Source organism: Mustela nivalis (assembly GCF_964662115.1).
Source record: "Mustela nivalis genome assembly, chromosome: 5".
NCBI classification, from domain to species: domain Eukaryota; kingdom Metazoa; phylum Chordata; class Mammalia; order Carnivora; family Mustelidae; genus Mustela; species Mustela nivalis.
Window position 1 is genome coordinate 90,666,004 of NC_139024.1, and position 20,329 is coordinate 90,686,332.

Consider the following 20,329-nt stretch of genomic DNA (forward strand, 5'->3'; position numbering starts at 1 on the left):
TTATTTGACAGAGAGAGATCACAAGTAGGCAGAGACGCAGGCAGAGAGAGAGAGGAGGAAGCAGGCTCCCTGCTGAGCAGAGAGCCCGATGCGGGACTCGATCCCAGGACCCTGAGATCATGACCTGAGCCGAAGGCAGCGGCTTAACCCACTGAGCCACCCAGGCGCCCATGGATTGATATCTTTAATATATATGGGACATAGGATCAACACCCTAATGGACAAATGGGAAAAGGACATGACAACGTAACTAATGGCCAACATTATAACAACTTAAGCAATACAAATAAATAATGATATAACTGCTGAATGATCTTAAGATTAAATTTAAATATACATTAGCACATACAAATACATATTAAAAACTGAATAAATAAATGGTGATAAAGGATAGATACTCCTTTAAGAATAATTGCAATTAAAAAATATAAAAAGGAAAGAAGAAAATAGAAAACCACTATTAGGCAAATACCAACAGTCATAACGGTCTCAAACAAGATGCAATGACAAATGGTAAAATAAATAGGCAAAAATTTTTAGAGAAGGAAAATATTTGCAGAGTCATAAAATACCTCCCCCCCCAAAAATACTCCCCCAAGATATTTATTACAAAATGAAAAAACTTGTAATTTCATTATAGTAAAAAAATTCAGCATATATTCAACCTTAACTAATTTATCAAGGTTAAAATCATAAATAAAATATCAAGAACATGACCATGTTGATGTGACACACTGAAAAGGACCCATCACTTCCACAGTGTTCTTGGCAAAAATGTAGAGCCACGTTCTAATCATAAGAAAACATCAGACTGAAAAAAGAAGAATGTCTTATAAAACAACACTCTGGCATGTTTAAAAAGGTGTCAAGGCCATAAAACAAGGAAAGATGGAGGAAGTATCCTAGGAAAGGGCTGACTACAAAGACAAGGGAGCTAACTACATGTGTTACCCCAGACTGGATCCTGAGACAGGAAAGGAGTATTAAAAAGAAAGCTGATGGAAACTGAATAAGGTCAGTAATTTCTTTAAAAATATTATACCAACATTGTTGCCTGTTTTTGATAATTGTACTGTGGTTACATAAGATGTTAACAGAGGAAGATGAAAGGTATCTGAGAATTCTATGTACTATTTGTGCAGTTCTTTTATAAGTCTAAAGTGCAATACAGGAAAGTTTTGAAAAGCGTTTTACAAAAACTGTCCTAATCGTGACAGAAAGCAATTCAGTGTTACCAGAGGGTCAGGGAATCAGGGAAAGGACTAAATACCCAGGGGCACAAGAGAACTGTTTTGGATGTTGAAAATATTCTATATCACAATTGTGTTCATAGTCACAGAACAGTATTCAGTTGCCGAAACTCACTGAATTGCGTACTTACAGTGGTAAAATTTTGTTTTATGTAAATTACACCTCAATCCACCAGACAAAATAAAAAATTTCGCATATAAATACAATCTTTAAAAACACATGTTGGGTTGCAATTGCAATATAAGCAGAATGGAGAAACATCAAATAAGATTATACATGCTCTTACCAGATTAATTAACTGCGTGTGTACCACATCTTCTACCAAAAGTGCCGTTTCATGAAGAGGCCTCCTAGCATCACCTAAAGAAAACCTGTCAAAAAAAAAAAAAAAAATAAGCATACCAATATTAAAGACTGTAAAACTAAGAAAGGCAAAAAGTGAAAGATATTGATTATCATAATCTGTTAATAAAGTACAGACTTTTCTCTCAAATAACGGAGTGGATGTACAATTCTCTATGGACAAAGAATTACATCTTTCCCAAACAAGTTACAACTTCCAAAGAGAATACAGTGTTAGCTATGCTATTTCTTGATCTCTGTAGTCGTTTTTAAGGGCACTTACTCTTTTAAATGGAAAATATTAACAACTACCTCATAATATTGGCCACTAGAAAACCATGTTACTGTATCTAAAGTACTAATAAACTAACATACTAATAGCCATTTTGAAAATTATAAAAGCAAGCAATGTAATTAAACCAGTAATGTAATTAAAATGAAAAGCTTCTTAGAAAAATGTATATAAATGCCATAATTTATCATTTCTAATTATATACAAGCAGAATGTCAAGAATGGATTATTGATCTTAAAAGTGCTTTTCTCAAGTTTCATATGTAGACCAGATGTGCAGAGAATCCCTTCCTGGTAAATGACATTTGAAAATGCACAATACTATATTAACAAATTAGTTTGCTTTAATCAGTTTGCTTTAACCAGTAGTGTGGGAGATAAAACAGAAGGCTGATAAGATGAGAAAATCAATTTCCCTGGATACGAGAGCCCTGGAACCAAAATTTATTCTGAAGGCATCTAATTATTCATAGTAGTCAATAATCTGGATTTTGTCAAGTGTTGTATTCAAGATATAGCCAAGAACGCTGGGACCACAAACAAGGCAGAAAATCAGTTTGAGAAACCAAATGCACAGTGATATCTGGTATGTGTGAAAGCACTTTGCCTTTCTTGCCTGAGGCTACAGGTGAAAGAACAAAAAATGTAATGCTGGTCTGAGGACAGACAAATGGAACAGAATAGAGAGCACAGAAATAAAACTTTACATTATGTACAACCGATTTTTGATAAGGGAACAACCAAGCTGTAAGAGATAGTCTTTTCAACAACTGATGCAGGGAAACAAGATATCCACATGCAAAAGAATGAAGTTGGATTCTAACCTTGTACCATATATGAAAATAAACTGAAAACAGATCAAAGACCTAAATTAAAAAGCTAAACTATAAAACTCTTAAAATAAAACTGGGAAATCTTCATGACCTTGGATTTGGCAAAGGTTCCTTAAATAGGACACCAAAATAACAGACAACAAAAGAAAATATAAATAAATTGGTATTCATCACAATTACAAACCTTTTATACATCAAAGGACAAGACGGTGAAAAGACAACCCACATAATAGGAAAATATTTGAAAATCATAGATGAATAACCAGAATATATTTATAAAACTCTTATAACACAACAATAAAGAAAACAATCCCAATTTTAAAATGGGTAGTAGACTTGAACAGATATGTCTCCAATGAAAATATACAAATAGCCAACAGCAAATGAAAAGATCCTCATATAATCAGTCATTAGAGAAATGCAAATCAAAACCACATTGAGTTGCTACTTCAAACCCAGAAGAATGGCTATTACCAACAAAATGGAAAATACTAGCTAGATTACAGAGAAACTGGAAACACTGTACATTGCTGGAGAAAATGCAAAATGGTACAGCCACAGTGGAAAATAGTTGGGTGGTTCTGGAAAATGGTAAACACAGAATGAGTTTTTGACCTAGCAATTCCACTCCTGAGTATATACCTCCAAATTAAAATTGAAAACAAGGATTCAAACAGGTATGTATACACCAATGATCATAGTAGCTACATTATTCAGAATTGTCAAAAGGTAGAAATAACCAAAATCTCCATTAACCAATGAACAAATAAAATATATACATACAATGGAGTATTATTCAGCAATAAAAAGGAAAGAGGTTCTGATACATATTCCTGCATGAATGAACTTTAAAAACAGTATGCTAACTAAAATAGACAAAAGTGACAGCTGTTGTATGCTGCGACTTATATGACTTATCTGGAATAAGAAAATTTGTAGAGATAGAAAGTAGACTAGAGGAACACAAAGGGATTGGAGAGTTTTTGCTTAATGTGTAGAGAGTTTACCTGGGATGAAAGAACTTCTAAACAATAAACAGTGATGAAGACAGCACATTTTGAATGTATTTAATGTCAGAGAACTATATAGTTAAAAGTAAGTAAAGAGGTAAATTTTAAGTTATATATGTTTTACCACAATAATTAATATGGATGAAAAAATTAACCAGACTAGATTCAGCTATAAAGATAATTAGGATTCAGAACAGCGTATCTTAGGAAACTATCCATAACACATCGTGGGTAATAACAAAATACCACGATCAATGTTGTGCCAAATATGATGATACTGTGGTGAAATGGATAAATTTCTAAAAGAAAAATACAAAGCTGACTCAAGAAGAAATAAAAAACCTGAATAGTTTTATTAATTTTAAAGAAATTAAATCAGTAGTAAAAAATCAAAACCAAAGCAAACAAAAACAAACCACCTTACCTCATCTGTAATTTTGTACCCAACATGCAAAGAATATTTTATTCTAATTTGATACAACTTTTAAAAAGAATACAAAAAGATAGATACTCCCTAATTCATATATTTAGGCTAGTAGGGTTTCAGAAGTAAAAAAGCAAGAAAGAAAGTAAAATTACACATATATTTTACTCATGTACATAAACAGAAAAAAATCATAATTAAAGGGCTTGAATAAAACAAAAGGTAGAATGAGGGAGAATTTATTTTCCCTCCTACTCTGCACCTATGACCTCTCGGGAGCTCTTCATGATTAATTAACAGAAAAAGAGAAGACTCAGGCCCTGGTTTACATACCATCTGCATGATATGCAGGCACCACCCAAAAGTTAACAGCCTGGAGCACTGCAGTCCCCTTCTGGAACATCACTTAAAGATAGCAGCGAAGGGAAATTCTCCCAATGGGAAGAACTCCCAATGGAAAGAATAGAACCCTGTCATCATTCAATGGGGCTCATGAACAAAGTGGTCATGGTGGGAGGGATGAAGGATATGCAGTACCCAGTGATATGGACTTCCACTAATCAATGCCATCATTGTTATAGGCCCTGCTGAGTGCCCATCTGTCAGCAGCAAAGATTAACACTGAGTTTCTGAAATTGCTCCATTCCCCAGGGTGATCAGCTATCCTCCTTGCAACAAGCTGATTACATTAAGACCACTCCCATCCTGAAAATGAAAGGGTATGATTCTTACTAGAATAGACATTTACTCTGGATATGGATTTGCTGTCCCCACATGCAATGCCACTGCCGAAACTACTATCTGTGGACTTACAAAATGCCTATTTGGTGTCATGGTACTCCATACAGCAATGTTTGTGATCAAAAAACACTTTTCAGCAAAGGATGTGGTGTACTGGGTCTATGCTCAAAGAATTCATGAGCACTAGTCTTAACGTGTTCCCCACCATTATGAAGTAGCTGGTTTGACAGAATGGTGGGAATGGCTTTTGAAAATCCAGTTACAATGCCAACTAGGTGGAAATACCTTGTAGAATTGGGACAAAGTTTTCCAGAACACTTACACATCCTTGAATCAACATCCAGTATATGTGCTGTTTCTCCCACAAATAGGATTCACAAATCCAGAAATCAAGGAGTGGAACAGTAGCGGCAGCATACATTATTATCCGAAAGACCCACCAGCAAAATTTTTGCTTCCAGTTCCCATGACCTTATGATTTGCTGGCCTTGAAGTCTTTTCCAGAGGGAGGAATCCTTTCACATTTATTCCACTGACACAACAATTATTCCATTGAAATGAAACTTTAAGACTGTAGCTCAGTCACTTTGGATTCTTCATGCTTCTGAGTCAACAAGCAAAGAGGGAGTTACTGTGCTAGCTGGGATGAGTGATGTTGACTACCAAGTGGAGACTGGACTGATTTGCCACAGTGGAGGTAAGGAAGAGTATGTCTGGAATACAGGAGATCTCTGAGGAGACCTCTTAGTATTACCATGGAAAATTACAACAGCCCAAACCAGGAAAGGCTATTAATGACCCAGATCCTTCAGGAATGAAGGTTTGGGTCATTCCACCAAGTGAGAAGCCACAACCAGCTGAGGTGCTTGCTGAAGGCAAAAAAAAATACAGAATGGGTAGTAGAAAAGGGTAGCTACGTATACCACCTAGTCACATTACAAGTAATAAAAACAAGGACTGCAATCATTATTTCCTCATTTTGTTATAAAAACGTGTGTGTTTGTGTGTGTGACTACTGGGCAAATATTATTGTTTCCTTCCTTTCCTTTTTCCCTTATCATGTAACATAAAATGTACTGGATTAATAACATAATATTTAAATATTATTAATTTTACATCATAGTAAATGTAAAAACTTAAATTTAAGTTTAAATTTAAGAATTAATCCCATCTTCTGGGAAATGTGTTAACATATTTTCAGTTGTACAGTGGATAACTGTATCAAGTTTGGCAAAATTATGACCTCGTTATTGTCTTTATTTGGAGATCAAGAATAGTTTAAGGAGGGGTGCCTGGGTGGCTCAGTGGGTTAAAGCCTCTGCCTTCAGCTCAGGTCGTGATCCCAGGGTCCTGGGATCGAGCCCCATGTCAGGCTCTCTGCTCCGCTGGGAGCCTGCTTCCTCCTCTCTCTCTGCCTGCCTCTCTGCCTACTTGTGATTTCTCTCTGTCAAATAAATAAAATCTTAAAAAAAAAAAAAGAATAGTTTAAGGAGATGTATATGAGTGTCAAGGTGACATGGGGTAATGCTTAATTTTATATCTTAACCTGACTGGGTTAGATATATTTGGTTAAACATTTATCTGGACATGTCTGTGAAAGTATTTCTGAAGGAGATTAGTTGCTTGAGGCAAACTGCCCTCTCCAACATGGGTGGGCTTCATCCAATCTGTTGAAGGCCTGAAAAGAACAAAAGGCAGAGTAAGGGAGAAACACTCCCTCTGCCTATCTTCAAATTGGACCATCAGTCTTCCACTGTCTTTGAACTCAGACTGGGACTTATACCATCAGCTCTTTGCTTCTCAGGTTTTCATACTGTTTGTTCCTCTGCTCCATTTTGGTTTTTGAATTTCACAATGTACATCTTTTTACTTTATGTATTATTAACAAATTATTATGGTGAGTCACTATTTCTACTACTTTTGTCTTTTAGCCTTCGTACTAGATGTATGAATGATTTACTTACCACCACTGAAACATTTGAGTACTATAAATTTAACTGGTGGAATTTGTACTTTTGTATGTTTTCCAGTTACTAATTATTATTCTTTCATTTCTGCTTGAAGGAGTCTCTTGAACATTTCTTTCAAAGCTAGTCTAATGGTCATGAACTCCTTCAACTTTTGCTTCTCTGGAAAACTCTATTTCTCCTGCAGTTCCTAAGGTCAATGCTGCCAGGTCAACTATTCTTGGTTGCCAAATGCTTTCTTTCAGCACTTTGATTATATCATGCCACTTCCTTTGGGTCTGCAAAGTTTCTGTGAAAAAAATTTGCTAACAGCCTTGTGGGGGTTCCTTCATATATAACAAGTTGATCTGTGGGTTTTAAGATTCTTCCTTTGTCTTTAACCATTGACAATTTAATTATAATGTGTCTCAGTTTGGGTTTCTGGATTCATCTGATTAGGAATTCTGTGGGCATCCTGAATCTGAATATCTGTTTCTTTCCCTTGGTTATAAAATTTTTCAGCCATTATTTCTTCAAATAAGCTTTTTACCCCCTTTCTCTCTCTCTTCTCCTCTGGTACCCTTATAATACAAATATTGGCCTGATTGATGGCATCTTCAGTTAAAGTATCTTTATTCTTTTTTACTCTTTTTTCTTTTTGCCCTCTGATTAGATGAATTCCACTGCTCTGTCTTCAAGTTCACTGATCCTTTCTTAGGGTTCATCTAGTCTGCTATTAAACACCTCTACTGAAATTTTCAGTTCAGTTATTATATTCTTTAACTCTATGATCTCTGCTTTGTATTTTTTAATATTTTCTATCTCTTTGTTAAAATTCTCACTTTATTAATGCATTGTCCTCTTGATTTCAGTGAGCACCTTTATGACCATTATTTTGAATTCTTTATCAGGTAAATCACTTATCTCAGATTCTTGGATTTTATCTTATAATTTTGGTTAGAACATTTCTTTCTCTTTCTCCATTTCCCTTCATTCTCTGTTTTGATTTCTATGCATTAGATAAAATAGCCACTTCTCCCAGTCTGGACAGAATAGTCTTCTGTAGGGAGTGAACCTTATTATTCAGCTCTAGTTCTTGACTGTCTCCCTAAATATAACCTTCTTCGTTCTTAGAGACTCCTAGTCACTTCGGTAGGCCAAGAACTATCAGTGTCCCATAGAAGAAGATCTCAGTCAGCACACTGATTTAGGCTGATTGGAAGCTGGACCCCGAGGCCATATATTTTAAAGTATTCAAAGAGGCTTCCCTTAGGAAATGACTAGTAGATGCATGTTTCTCTCTGTTCCCTCTGTGCTGAACCCTGGGGTGATAGCTGGTTAAGAAGTATTTCCTTGCTTGCTAAGGTCCCATGGAAACGGCAACTCAAGATTTGTTGGCCACCACTGCCAGATCAAGAGATGCCTCCCTTAGGCAACAGCCACAAAATCCAAGTCACCAAATGTGTGCAAGAGCTCTTTGCAGGTTGATACTCTTGAATTAGATCTGGCCAGAGGGAGAATGCAGAGAGCTCCCCAGTATGTGGGGAGGTTCACAACCAGCCCCTAGATATGTACCAAATTAGAAACCTGACCCTTAATCAGTAGTTTTTAAGATATGCAAATAAGGCCTCTTTCCAGGAAAGATGAGAAATGGGCATTTCTAACTGCTGTCTCTGTGCTGACCCTTGGGGGAAAAAGTCAGTTAAAAACTTTATTTTGGGGGACCCAGAAATGCAAGCCCCAATGGCTGTCACAGCCAGCATGTCCTTTAGATGGCAGTCCCTAATGTGGTAATTATTTCATAATACATGTAAATACAACCTTAAACTTATACAGTGATGTATGTCAATTATTTCTCAATAAAAATGGGGAACAAAACCTGCAGCCTGAAAATCAGGCTTCTCATTTAGCACATGCCTGCAGTATTCCCTCTGCCCCACTGTGGTTCACCAGTATCTCCATGAAAGGAGCATAAGCACATATCTAATCATCCAGCTTTTGTGACTGCCATCTAGAGGACACACATGCAAAAAAACCAACCCAAAGAGGTCTGCACCAAGACACAAGGTAAATAAGATGGCCGAAAGTAGTGATAAAGGAAGAATTTTAAAAGCAGCAAGAGAAAGGAAAGAAGTGACATACAAGGGAAACCCCATAAGGTTATCAGCAGGTTTTTCAGCAAAAACTTTGCAAGGCAGAAGGGAGGAGCATGATAAATTCCAAGGGCTAAAAGGAAACAATCTACAGCTAAGAATACTCTATCCAGCAAGGCTTTCATTCAGAATAGAAGGAGAGATAGAGGTTCCCAGAAAAACAAAAGTTAAAAGCAAACTAGCCATGCCCCTGTCACACATGCCATCAGCCTATGGGTCCCAAATTCACAGTCCAGCTGCCCTCCTGCCCTAGTGAGCATGCATGGCCTGTCACCTGCTCAATGCCAAGTCAACATGCCTTCACTTCAGATTGATGAGAACTCAAACTGACACTCTCTCCCTCAAATTCCACCCCTGGAGGTCATTTGTGCACAAAAATGGGCACAATTATAATAGCAGAATGAAGCAACCCAGTGACACTAATTCTATGGAATATATAATGGAGAAAATAAGTATGCTAGGCTGAGAACATTTCCAACAAGCACATCAAAGGACAATACATACAGCACGCTTCTGGTTCCTAAAAGAAACAAACCCAGGAAAAATAAAATGAGGCAAAATCAGAGAGGGAGAAAACCATAAGACACTCTTAATCCAGGAAACAAACTGAGGGTTGCTGGAGGAGAGGTGGGTGGGGGATGGGGTAACTGAGTGATGGGCATTAAGGAGGGCACATGATGGAATGAGCACTGGGTGTTATATGCAACTGATTAATCACTAAACTCTACCTCTGCAAAAAGTAATACACTGTTAATTAATTGAATTTAAACTTAAAAAAATGGAAACCTCCCCCCAAAAGAATGCAAATAGTCACCTTTCTGGGAAAGGCTGGGAGAAAGGCCTTTCTGTTTGCTGCCACTGAGCTGAGCCCTGGAGGAAGAGCCAAGGTGAGTCCTTGGGAGTCCTGGCAACCCTGTTATGAACTGTTCCTTTTTTGCTATCATCTTGTGGACAAAACCCCACTGGCTTTCAGAGTTAGTTGCTATGGGAGCCCATCCTTCAGGTGGAAGTATTAAAACTTGGGGCACTGGATACTGGATCCAAATCTTTTGCTCCTCAGGGACAAACTAGTTCTGAATTCCTACCTAATTATGTGTCACAGTGCCAAGACGGGGTTTATAGCTAGTATGTCTCACCCATTCCTTCCTGTTTAAAATAGATTTTTAAAAAAAAAATCTCATTTGCTTAGCATACGGGAGTTGCTCAGCTGGTTTCTGAATTTTGTTCAATGGGAATTTTTGTGTGTATAGTTGCAGATTTGGAGTGTTCATGGAAGGAGGTAAGTTCAAGAGGCTCCTATGCCACCACTCTAGACTGGAGTCTTGGAATTCTTAGGCTTTCTACTGACACTAAAATTTATACCACTTGTTTTCCTGGATCTCATGCTTCTGGATTCAGATTGTAACTGACATCATCAGCTCTCCTGCTCCTTGGACTGGAAATGCCATTGGCACTCCTTTGTCTCCAGCTTGGTGACTACAGATCTTAGGACTTCTAGCTGCCATAAGTGTACAGCAAATTCATTCTAAAAAATCACTTTCATACACATATATACAAACACACATGTACAAACCCTACTGTTTCTGTTTCTCTGCAAACAGGAAAATATGCCCAGGAAAACAAGAGTGGAACACATATGATAATAATTAACTAAAATATGAGAAGAAAAAAATTATCTGATCATCTCAACATATACAGGAAAATCACTCAACAACTATTCATGATGAAAATTTTAGCAAACTTGGACTAAAAGGCATTTTTTTTTTCATCTGATTAAGACAATCTACCAAAAACTATATAGGAAACTCATATACTCAGACACATTCATACTCTTTGAAATTCATACCAGTATCAGGACTCCTACTACCCTACTTTCATACAGGTATCACATGCTTCTCAAAGGTTTACATTACACCATTTTGCTTATACAAAAGATCTATATTAGTACCTTGTTTTTTGTTTTTTTTTTGTTTGTTTGTTTGTTTGTTTGTTTGTTTTTGCTAATTTAGAGAAATCCAAAGAGGAAATTTGAGTTTATGACAAAGTAAAATTCATGTTCAGCATCTGGTTTACAATAGACTGTTATAAATGCAGGCCACATCCCAAACAGTGAGAGTTACACCATGAAGTTCCTTTCCCAGAGACTATACTCAGCATCTCAGCATCAGGCTGCCATAGATTGGAACTGTGTCTATGAGCATATGTTCTTTATCTGGACTTATTTTGTATATTCACTAGTAAGATGTATTCAAAGGTATTAGAAAAGCCTAAGTGAGATTATTTTTTCAGGTCTGGGAAAACTTAAAAAGTCTTCCATATAAGTTAATGGTAATTATGTCTTACTTTACACCATTTTGGCTTAGAAAGGTTTCAAAGGAACACTCTACTTTTGGATTGGGGGGTTGAGGGGAACTTACAATATTTAAGACTGTAGCCAGAACATTAAGAGAAGAAAACATTTAAACTACATAAAGATTTAAAAAAGAATAAACGAAAGCACTCTTATTTACATATAATCTGGGTATCTACACAGAAAATAAAAAATAATTGGAAAACAAACTATTTGATTGAATAAAGTAAGTTATTGGTATGTTTTTCAAATACAAGATCAATTCACAAATATCATCATCAACACAAAGGCAGAATAAACTCATTAAAACAGACAGCACTGTGGTGCTTATAGGAGTCAAGGGTGAGGGAAATGGGGAGATGTTGCTTAATGGGTACAAACTTATATAAGATGAGTAAGTTCTAAGGAAGTAACATACACCATGGTGATTATAGTTAATAATATTATATTTTACACTCCAAAGTTGCTAAGAGAGTAATTTTTAAATGTTCTCACTGCATAAAAGCAATGGTTATTATGTGATGGAATGAAGGTGTTAGCTAAAGCTATGTAACCATTTTGCAATTATTTGCATATCAAATCAACATGTTCTGTCCCTCAAACTTACTCAATATTATATGTCAATTATATCTCAATAAAGCATTTTTTCAAAATGCAAAGACAGGAAATGCAGTTAAAAAGAAATATAAATCGGTTCTAAACTTTTTATCAAAGAGCTAAGAGCCAAGAATAGTCAAGACACTTTTGAAGTAGAAGGATATGTCCTACCAGACTCATTATAAAGATATAGAATTAAGACAGTGTGTAACTAGTACAAGGACAAACAATAAACCAACAAAAACGGAAAGGAAGTAAAAAGCCCACATTAGAAAGTAAGCTCCACAGAGGCAAAAATCTTGTTTTCATTGATATATATTCAGTAATTAATTCTTTGAAATGCTGAACAAAGTTTCCCTTCCATTATTTAAATTATTTAGTATCTCACTAGACAAAAAGTACAAAGCTACCTAAGTGAAATTACTGACTCAAAGATAACAAATTCAATTCACATCTCTAGTAAAAAGAACACTTTAAAAATACTTCTTGTATTAATGTACATAAAATGTACAAATAATTATCAAATTTTACCTAATAAAAAGTTAAAATTTTTCTACTTGAAATCATCATTAGCATAAACATGTAAGCTACCTAAAACATGTCAAGTGTCTAAGGATGAGATTTGATAAGCACTCTATTTTAATTTTCAAGGTTGTTAGTATCTCAGCTTTAATTCCACAGTTTTTCTCACATTACTTCTGCCAATTTTTTTCCCACACACAAAAGCTAGATATTGTCCTAGTGATTTTTGGAAAACAGAAATGAAAACCACCATACCTAGCCACAGTCACTTCCTTTTTGCTCTGTAATGTATATGATATTTTAAAGTCACTTAAGAACAAAATCCAAGTAACTGACACTTATAAAAATCTTTTGATTTTTTTTTTCCATTAAAGACCTACCTTACTATTTCCTGATGCCGTGACTGACTTGTCCTGGGTCTGGTTCCAACAACTAGAGCCTGATAATCCATTCCTTCATATACTGCCTAGATGCCTCTAATAATACCAGTACTCTAGACCAGCCTCCACTAAACATCTTTCAGGAAACTGTCCTAAAAAGGCTATCCCTGCCCTGGTCTCCTGCAGTAACTTCACTGCTATAACACACGAGCCTCCATTTTAGGAAGGACAGAACTTTAAGAACCATGGTCACAGCAAGCAGTTTAAGTCCAAAGCAATCCTGCTGGACTCTACCTAATGATGATAATGGCAGAGTCACCCACAGCCTACTTTCTCACCCAAACAAGACTGGTTTGATTCAATTCCAGGATCAGATGTTTCAGTGAGCACTAGCTCATGCAGCTAGCTCTATAATTCCCTCATTTGAGTGCATGATGAAAGTACGAAATAAGCAAATTATTTATGATGTAAAGTTGCACTCCTTATTATGTACATTTATACTCAGATACAGGAGGGTGTATGCTGAATAAAACCATGGGATATTATTCCAAAAGGAAGAAGAACTTAACACTCAGCCTCTCAGTATTTTTATTATGTGTATGCCCAAAACAGTCTACAGTTGGGGGCTACCCTTCAAACAGACATCTATTAGAGAAAAAAAAAGACCTACTAATAGAAAGCATGTAAGATAAAATAGAAGAACTAGTTGCAGAGACACTTCCAAAACACAAAAAATACATTTTTAAAACTATACATGGACTATTACTATAGTTACTATGTGTTTTGAAAAAATATGCTCTAGGTCAGCAGCTTTTGATATTAATTTTAAAAATAATTAAAAATCAAAAAAAGGAGGGAAGAAAGATGCCAGATATTTGTTATCTTACTCTAAGTTGAGCCCCTACTTAACATTTTGTTAGTAATTCATGCCAAGATGCTTCCCAAGTATATGCTTCCACTACCTCTGTAAATTCTGAAGCATTATTCAGTTACTAAAATCTTTAGCTTAATTCCAAATCCTACATAAATGTATATATCTGATTATGTCCTCATAGACCCATAGTTCTTATACCCACTTACCCCCAAGAGTGAAAGGCAATGAACCCCAAATTCTTTTAATGGTTTTAAACAGGAAAAAAAAAAACTTTTTGAGCAAGCACATACCATATGAAATACTTCTCTCTTTTTAAGATGTGTGTGTGTGTGTGTGTGTGTATATATATATATATATATATATATATATATATATAAATGCTTGTGTATATATACACACACACAAGCATTTCAAAGAAGGTAAAAATAAAACAAAAGGTATTTTTAAAGTATTATTTATTGGCATGGGAAAGCTTTTTGCCTTGATTAAAAATATATGTATATTTTTTAAAATTTTATTTATTTATTTGACAGGGTGGGGGAGAGAAAGAGAGAGAGATCACAAGCAGGAGGAGAAGCAGGCAGAGGGGGAGGGAGAAGCAGGCTCCTTTCTGAACAGAGAGCCTGACCTTGGGCTTGATCACAGGACCCTGGGATCATGACCTGAGCCAAAGGCAGCCACCCAGGTGCCCCAAAATATGGATTATAAGCACCACAAGCACTTGCAATTTGCTTAGGACTAAGAGGTTCTCCAAGTTATTCACTACCAAATAAATTAGCTTAATTAATACTAAAAGGTCATGACACGCTTCTTACAAAAAAAAACAAGCCAGAAGTTCCTTTTTTTTTAAGCGAATGAATAATGAATAAGACTTGTATATTTACTTTCAATTAACCTAATTATTTCAGTACTTGGGTCCCAAAATAAAGAAACAAATAGCACATGGGAATCTATCCCTCCATTTGGAGATCATGAATTTCCATTCATGAAGCTGAGGACAAAGTTCATGATAGAGGATGAGGCACAGTTCCCCAGCTAAATCTCACTGTAGTCCTTGCCTACATGCAAGAAAATGGACAGCATCTAATGAATAAGGGGCCAGAGATGTGAGCCCAGAAAAACAGAGTTCAGTGTCCATTATCACACTAAGAAGATTACAGTAATTGCAGAAGTCCCACTCCATCCTGGCCATCAGCTGCAAAGAAGAGGAAGTCAGTTACAATGAAAAAATCAGTCCAGGAGTCTGATGGCCTGGTTCTAGCTGACACTCTGCCACTAAGGACTGTAACCTTGGGCAAGTAACTTTTTTGGATGCCTCACTTCCTTGACAATGAAAGATTAGATTCATTATAAAGGTGCCTTTTCAGATTTGATTTTGGTGTATGAAAGTAGTTGTAACCTTCCCATCATAACTTATTTCTTTAAGAATTATTAAAAATTAGGGCGCCTGGGTGGCTCAGTGGTTAAGCCGCTGCCTTCGGCTCAGGTCATGATCTCAGGGTCCTGGGATCGAGTCCCGCATCGGGCTCTCTGCTCAGCAGGGAGCCTGCTTCCTCCTCTCTCTCTCTCTCTGCCTGCCTCTCTGCCTACTTGTGATTTCTCTCTGTCAAATAAATAAATAAAATCTTTAAAAAAAAAAGAATTATTAAAAATTATGTTCTATTTTATAAGATAATGATATCTTACTAAATTGAGTAAATTAGATAAAAGTCATGATATGAAGAAAGAAGAAATACATTTTTTAAATGGGTAGCACAGAAAAAATTAAAAGAAGAAAGCCAACTGGAGGAAGGGCAATAAGGCTACAACTTATTCCTTGTTCTGAATGTGGAAATAGTTCCCAAGAAACATTCCACTGCCTCCTAAAGAAACTGGAGAACAATCACAACAAAAACAAACCCCAAAATGCTAAGTAGTCTTCGTATTTAAGACGTATTATTATTCTTCAGTATATTTAATGAGATTCACTTTTGAGTCTAAAATATTTATATTCAAATTTTCAAGCCCTGATTAAGAATAGAGTGGCACAACTGAATAAATTAAAGGGACTGTTTAATCAAAAAGATCGTTTCACAACGTATACGTGTATCAAGTCATCATACTGTGCATTTTAAAGATCTTACAACTTTACTTGTCAATTATGCCTCAATAAAGCTGGGGCAGGGTGGTAGGGAAGAGATTGTGTAAAAGAAATCAAGGAGGTAATTTCTGGTGAAAATCTGTGACAGAGAGACTGCTGGCCAGTGCCGGAGAGCATGAGACCCATAAGCAGAGCAGCTCATTAAGTATCCAGAATCAAATATAAAAGAAAAGGACAAAGAGATGTTTCTTAACAGCCCTGTGTGCTTCTTCTTGGATGCTGAGTTGCTTTCAGTACTTACCACTGGCTACAAACTCTAATGTGGTTAAATTATTCTGGATGCTGTGGTTAAGTAATTGCTGTGGTCTTGGGAGCTAGGTTTTTTTTTTTTTTTTTTTTTTTTACTTCTGGGTTTTTGGACGTTTTCCTAACTCGGGTAATTAACGTTACTTTGGAATGGACACTGTGTGACTACTGCTTGGTGTAAGAAGGCCCTGGGTGACTTTCTGTCCCCAAAAGAAAGTTTCCCTTTTCCCTTCAAACCACTTATTTGATTATACTTTTATAGGGTAGGTATTACTATAATACCCAGGAATTTCTCCTAACTGGAATTAGAGTGAATAGCAGGCTACAACCCTAACATACACTCTAGTCAGCTAACCTGGCACTAGACAGCACATGCAAACACAGACATCATACTGTTTATGTCATTCTTACCCAATATTTGTTGAGACTGATTTACCCACTGTCCAAAGGGGGGGGAGAGTGCAGATGTTTGACCACGAGCAGTCATTTAAGGCAATCAGACAATCATAAACACATGCAAATTATCCTTACTCTTCAATTTTTAATACATCTAACCTTTCTGAACTCTATAATTTTATCTACCTGTTTTTCAAAGAAAGAAATGAATTCACTTAACAAGAGCTCTGAGAAATCCAAACTAATGAAGTAAATTAAAACATCAAATGAATACCTAAGATGACAGTTTTTTTAGCAGTGGTTTTTCTCATTGCTTGCTTGAATTTTCGTCCATTTCTCCACTCCCTTTACTAGCATACATTCATATATCATTTAAATGAAACTTGAGACTATTATTAGAATTTTATAATACTGCATGAAATAACTATAAATATTTGGAGATATAAGAAAAGCAAGATTATAAAATTCTTTATGATGTAAAATTTACAATACCAATGTAAAAAAATATGGGAATGTTAACTATCTTTGTTTAGAATAAAACAAGAGTTAAAACTTAGAAAAAGCAAATATTTAAATAATCTATATGAATTAATCAATCCACAAATTTTTATCAAGTGCCTATTACGTGTCAGGCACTGTTTCCAATTGCTTTGAATACAAAAATGAATAAAATAGATTTTAAAAAGTGGGGTTTATATTCCAATGAGGAAAGGATGCAAGAAACACTATATATAACAAGTTTCCAAATAAAAGATCTGTACATTAAAAAGACCACGTAGGAAAAAACAAAACATCGAATCAGGAAATGGAAAGTGAGGGAAAAGGGCAGGGAGGCAGTGTGAAACATTAAAATGGACATTTCATTGATTTTTAGTTTTTTACTGAAAGAAATGGCCTTAAGAAATGGGAAAGTGAAAAGATAAGTTAGAAAACTTTGTAAAAAATCAAAGACTCACCTAGGAAAGCTAATCTAGAATTACCAGAGCACAAAGCATGGAATGTAAATCTGAGAAGTTCACAAAAGCAGCAAAATATCCCTATAAATTTCTTCTAAAAATTCATAGAGTCATTTCTCTTATATATCATATATGTTTTTAAAAAATTCTTTTATCTGACTACACCTGACACACAATGTTACATTAGTTTCAGGAGTACAACACAGTGATTCAATATCTCTATATACATTATGCAATGTTCACCACACTTGTCACCATATGACACCTATTATAATCCCATTGACTGTATTTCCCATGCTGTATCTTTTATTCCCACGCTTATCCATTCCAGAACTGGAAGCCTGTATCTTCCACTGATATATTTTATATTATTGTGAAGGAAATATCCCAAGTTCAAACCCTAATGCATAAAGCCAATGTTGATAAGCACTCCTGACTTAAGGAACAGGAAAGACAGTAAATGAGAAGTGTATCAATCACTGAATTTTAGGTCAGGGCAGGACCCAAAAGATTATTTAACCCATTTTCCTGGTTTAAAAAGAAGGAAAATAGAGGTCAGAGAGGCTAAATAACCATCTCAGGGTCACAAACCACTCACAGGCAAAAGCTAGGTCTTTTGTTTTGTCCAGAACTCTTTTTCCACAATACCATGTTAAATGTGCAAAAACTGTAACAAACTAGACAAATTAACCTTAAATGCCCATTTATCAAAGATTTAGATTAACAAAATAATTTTAAAAGGGGAACCTGGTGCAATTAATTTGTATAACTAAATTTTTTAAGGCTTTTAGAGAGATACATCATAGCATCAAGAAAGTTCTTTTGGTCCCTGAGGCCCTGAAAATATTTAATACAGGGACTTTATCTCATTATTGCTGAAATTTAAGTCAAAAATTAACATTCTATAACATTGGATATAGATACACTATAATCACGAATTTCACCCAAATTTTTAAGCACATTTCATGGACTGGGAATCAGAGATTCAAGAAAGTTGAGAGATTTGCCCATGGCATTAGCAAATGGTAAGCTTCAGAATTACATGCTATGACGTGAGACAGTCACTTAGAGATAGGTGAATTTGCACTACACAGGTATTTAGCAAATTGGCAAAAGGGAAAAACGTGTATCAGCACTTCCCAAATTGATGTTGGCCAGAAAAAAAAGTATTCTGTAGTTATAGGCATTCCAGAAATGCCTGATGACTTATTCTTCTCTAGATTTCCAACACATTACATGAAATACTGAGAAATTCTGCAGGAAAGAAACTTTTGGTTTTCCACGTACTTACTGTGTACGCAATCATTTTTCTAAGCCCACTTAGTTATACACCTCTGAAAATCATTTCAAGAAACGCTGACATAAGCAAAACAAACAAACAAAAATCTCCAATGTGACTGAAGAACTTTAGTGATGGGATTCCAAATGAGCTGCACCCTAAAGTGTTAGGAACTTAAAAGTTTTCCAGTTTTAAACAATGAGATGATGCTGGTGCAGATAAATCATTTTTTAAAAAATTGTTTACTTACTCACCAGGTATTTACTGTTTGTCTTTATCATGTCAGGCACTGAATTTTACAGTAGCCAAGAATTTCTTTTTTAAGATTTATATATTTATTTGACAGGCAGAGATCACAAGTAGGCAGAGAGGCAGAGAGAGAGGAGGAAGCAGGCTTCCCGCTAAGCAGAGAGCCAGATTCGGGGCTCGATCCCAGGACCCTGGGATCATGACCCGAGCTGAAGGCAGAGGCTTAACCCACTGAGCCACCCAGGTGCCCCAGCAGCCAAGAATTTCTAAAGTTCCCACAAATTAAGGATTTTTCTGTAGCCATGGTAATCAGCCACCAGAAGTATTAAAGCTTGTCAGGGGAACATGTGACAATGGCAGCTCCCCACTCTGAAAGCCAAATGAATAAGAGACTTACTCCAATACATTTGCCTCTTGAGTGCCAACTAATCCACAACAGTCCCATTCGGGTAACCTGTCTTCTACAGATGATGTCAAGCTCCAGAACACCACTGCTTCCTGAAAACTCTACGTAAGATCAGCTGTCCCTCCTGCTGAGAGACTGTGCCTTTCTTTTAGGATAAAAAACAAACAGTTATCTCTACTTCAGGCATGGAATGATGGACCTACTATGCTTTTACACGCATCTGAGGAAGTCTGCTCTCATAAGCCTGTGAGTCTGAACCTCCTCCTGTCTTTTTTCCCTCTTAACTTACTCCGGAAGATTTCAAAATCAACAGAAATCCTGAAATTAACAGTACAAAGGATACTATATAGCTTTCACTTAGAATCACCAACTGTTAACATTTTGGCACATTTGCTTTCTCTCAAAATTATACATGCACACAAAATTTATATACATATAGACATATACGTACATACTTGTTGGTTTATCTATATTTTCCCTTGAACAGCAAACATTTTTTTTGAGTGTCTCACATGTGCCTGGTGTACTTAGATGAATTATATCATTTAAACTTCCTAAAACCCTGGTAACTCACTATCACTATGCCTGTTCCTCCCCATCTTAGAGAGAGCTATTCCATTAAAGTGAGTGAAATTCTGCTTGTTAATTTCCACACATTGGGTCTAATTTTGCCACCTAGACCTAGATGAAATAATAAATTTACATTTTACGTGATAGGTCTTCAAAAATAGGAAGAACGCTTGCTTAAAAACTTTTTAAACAATTTCACTGAGGTATTATTTATATGCCATAAAATTCACATGTTTAAGTACACAATTCAATGATTTTTAGTAAATTTAAAGAGTTGTGCCATCGTTACCATAATTGAGTTTTGGAATAGTTCCATTATCCCAAAAAGATGCTTCATGCCTATTCCGATCCCCAGCTCAGGGGGACCATTAA

General features: G+C 35.9%; 1 protein-coding gene across 7 annotated transcripts in view; it reads right to left on the reverse strand.

The window, feature by feature from the left end:
• SUPT3H (SPT3 homolog, SAGA and STAGA complex component) overlaps positions 1 to 20,329 on the reverse strand; it is a 574,965-nt gene that overhangs the window by 304,881 nt on the left and 249,755 nt on the right. For all 7 annotated transcript variants that reach the window (XM_082733219.1, XM_082733218.1, XM_082733217.1 and 4 more), the window contains one exon: positions 1,538 to 1,622. In XM_082733219.1, the coding sequence (XP_082589345.1) occupies positions 1,538 to 1,622 (85 nt within the window). The remainder of the gene's footprint in view (positions 1 to 1,537; positions 1,623 to 20,329) is intronic.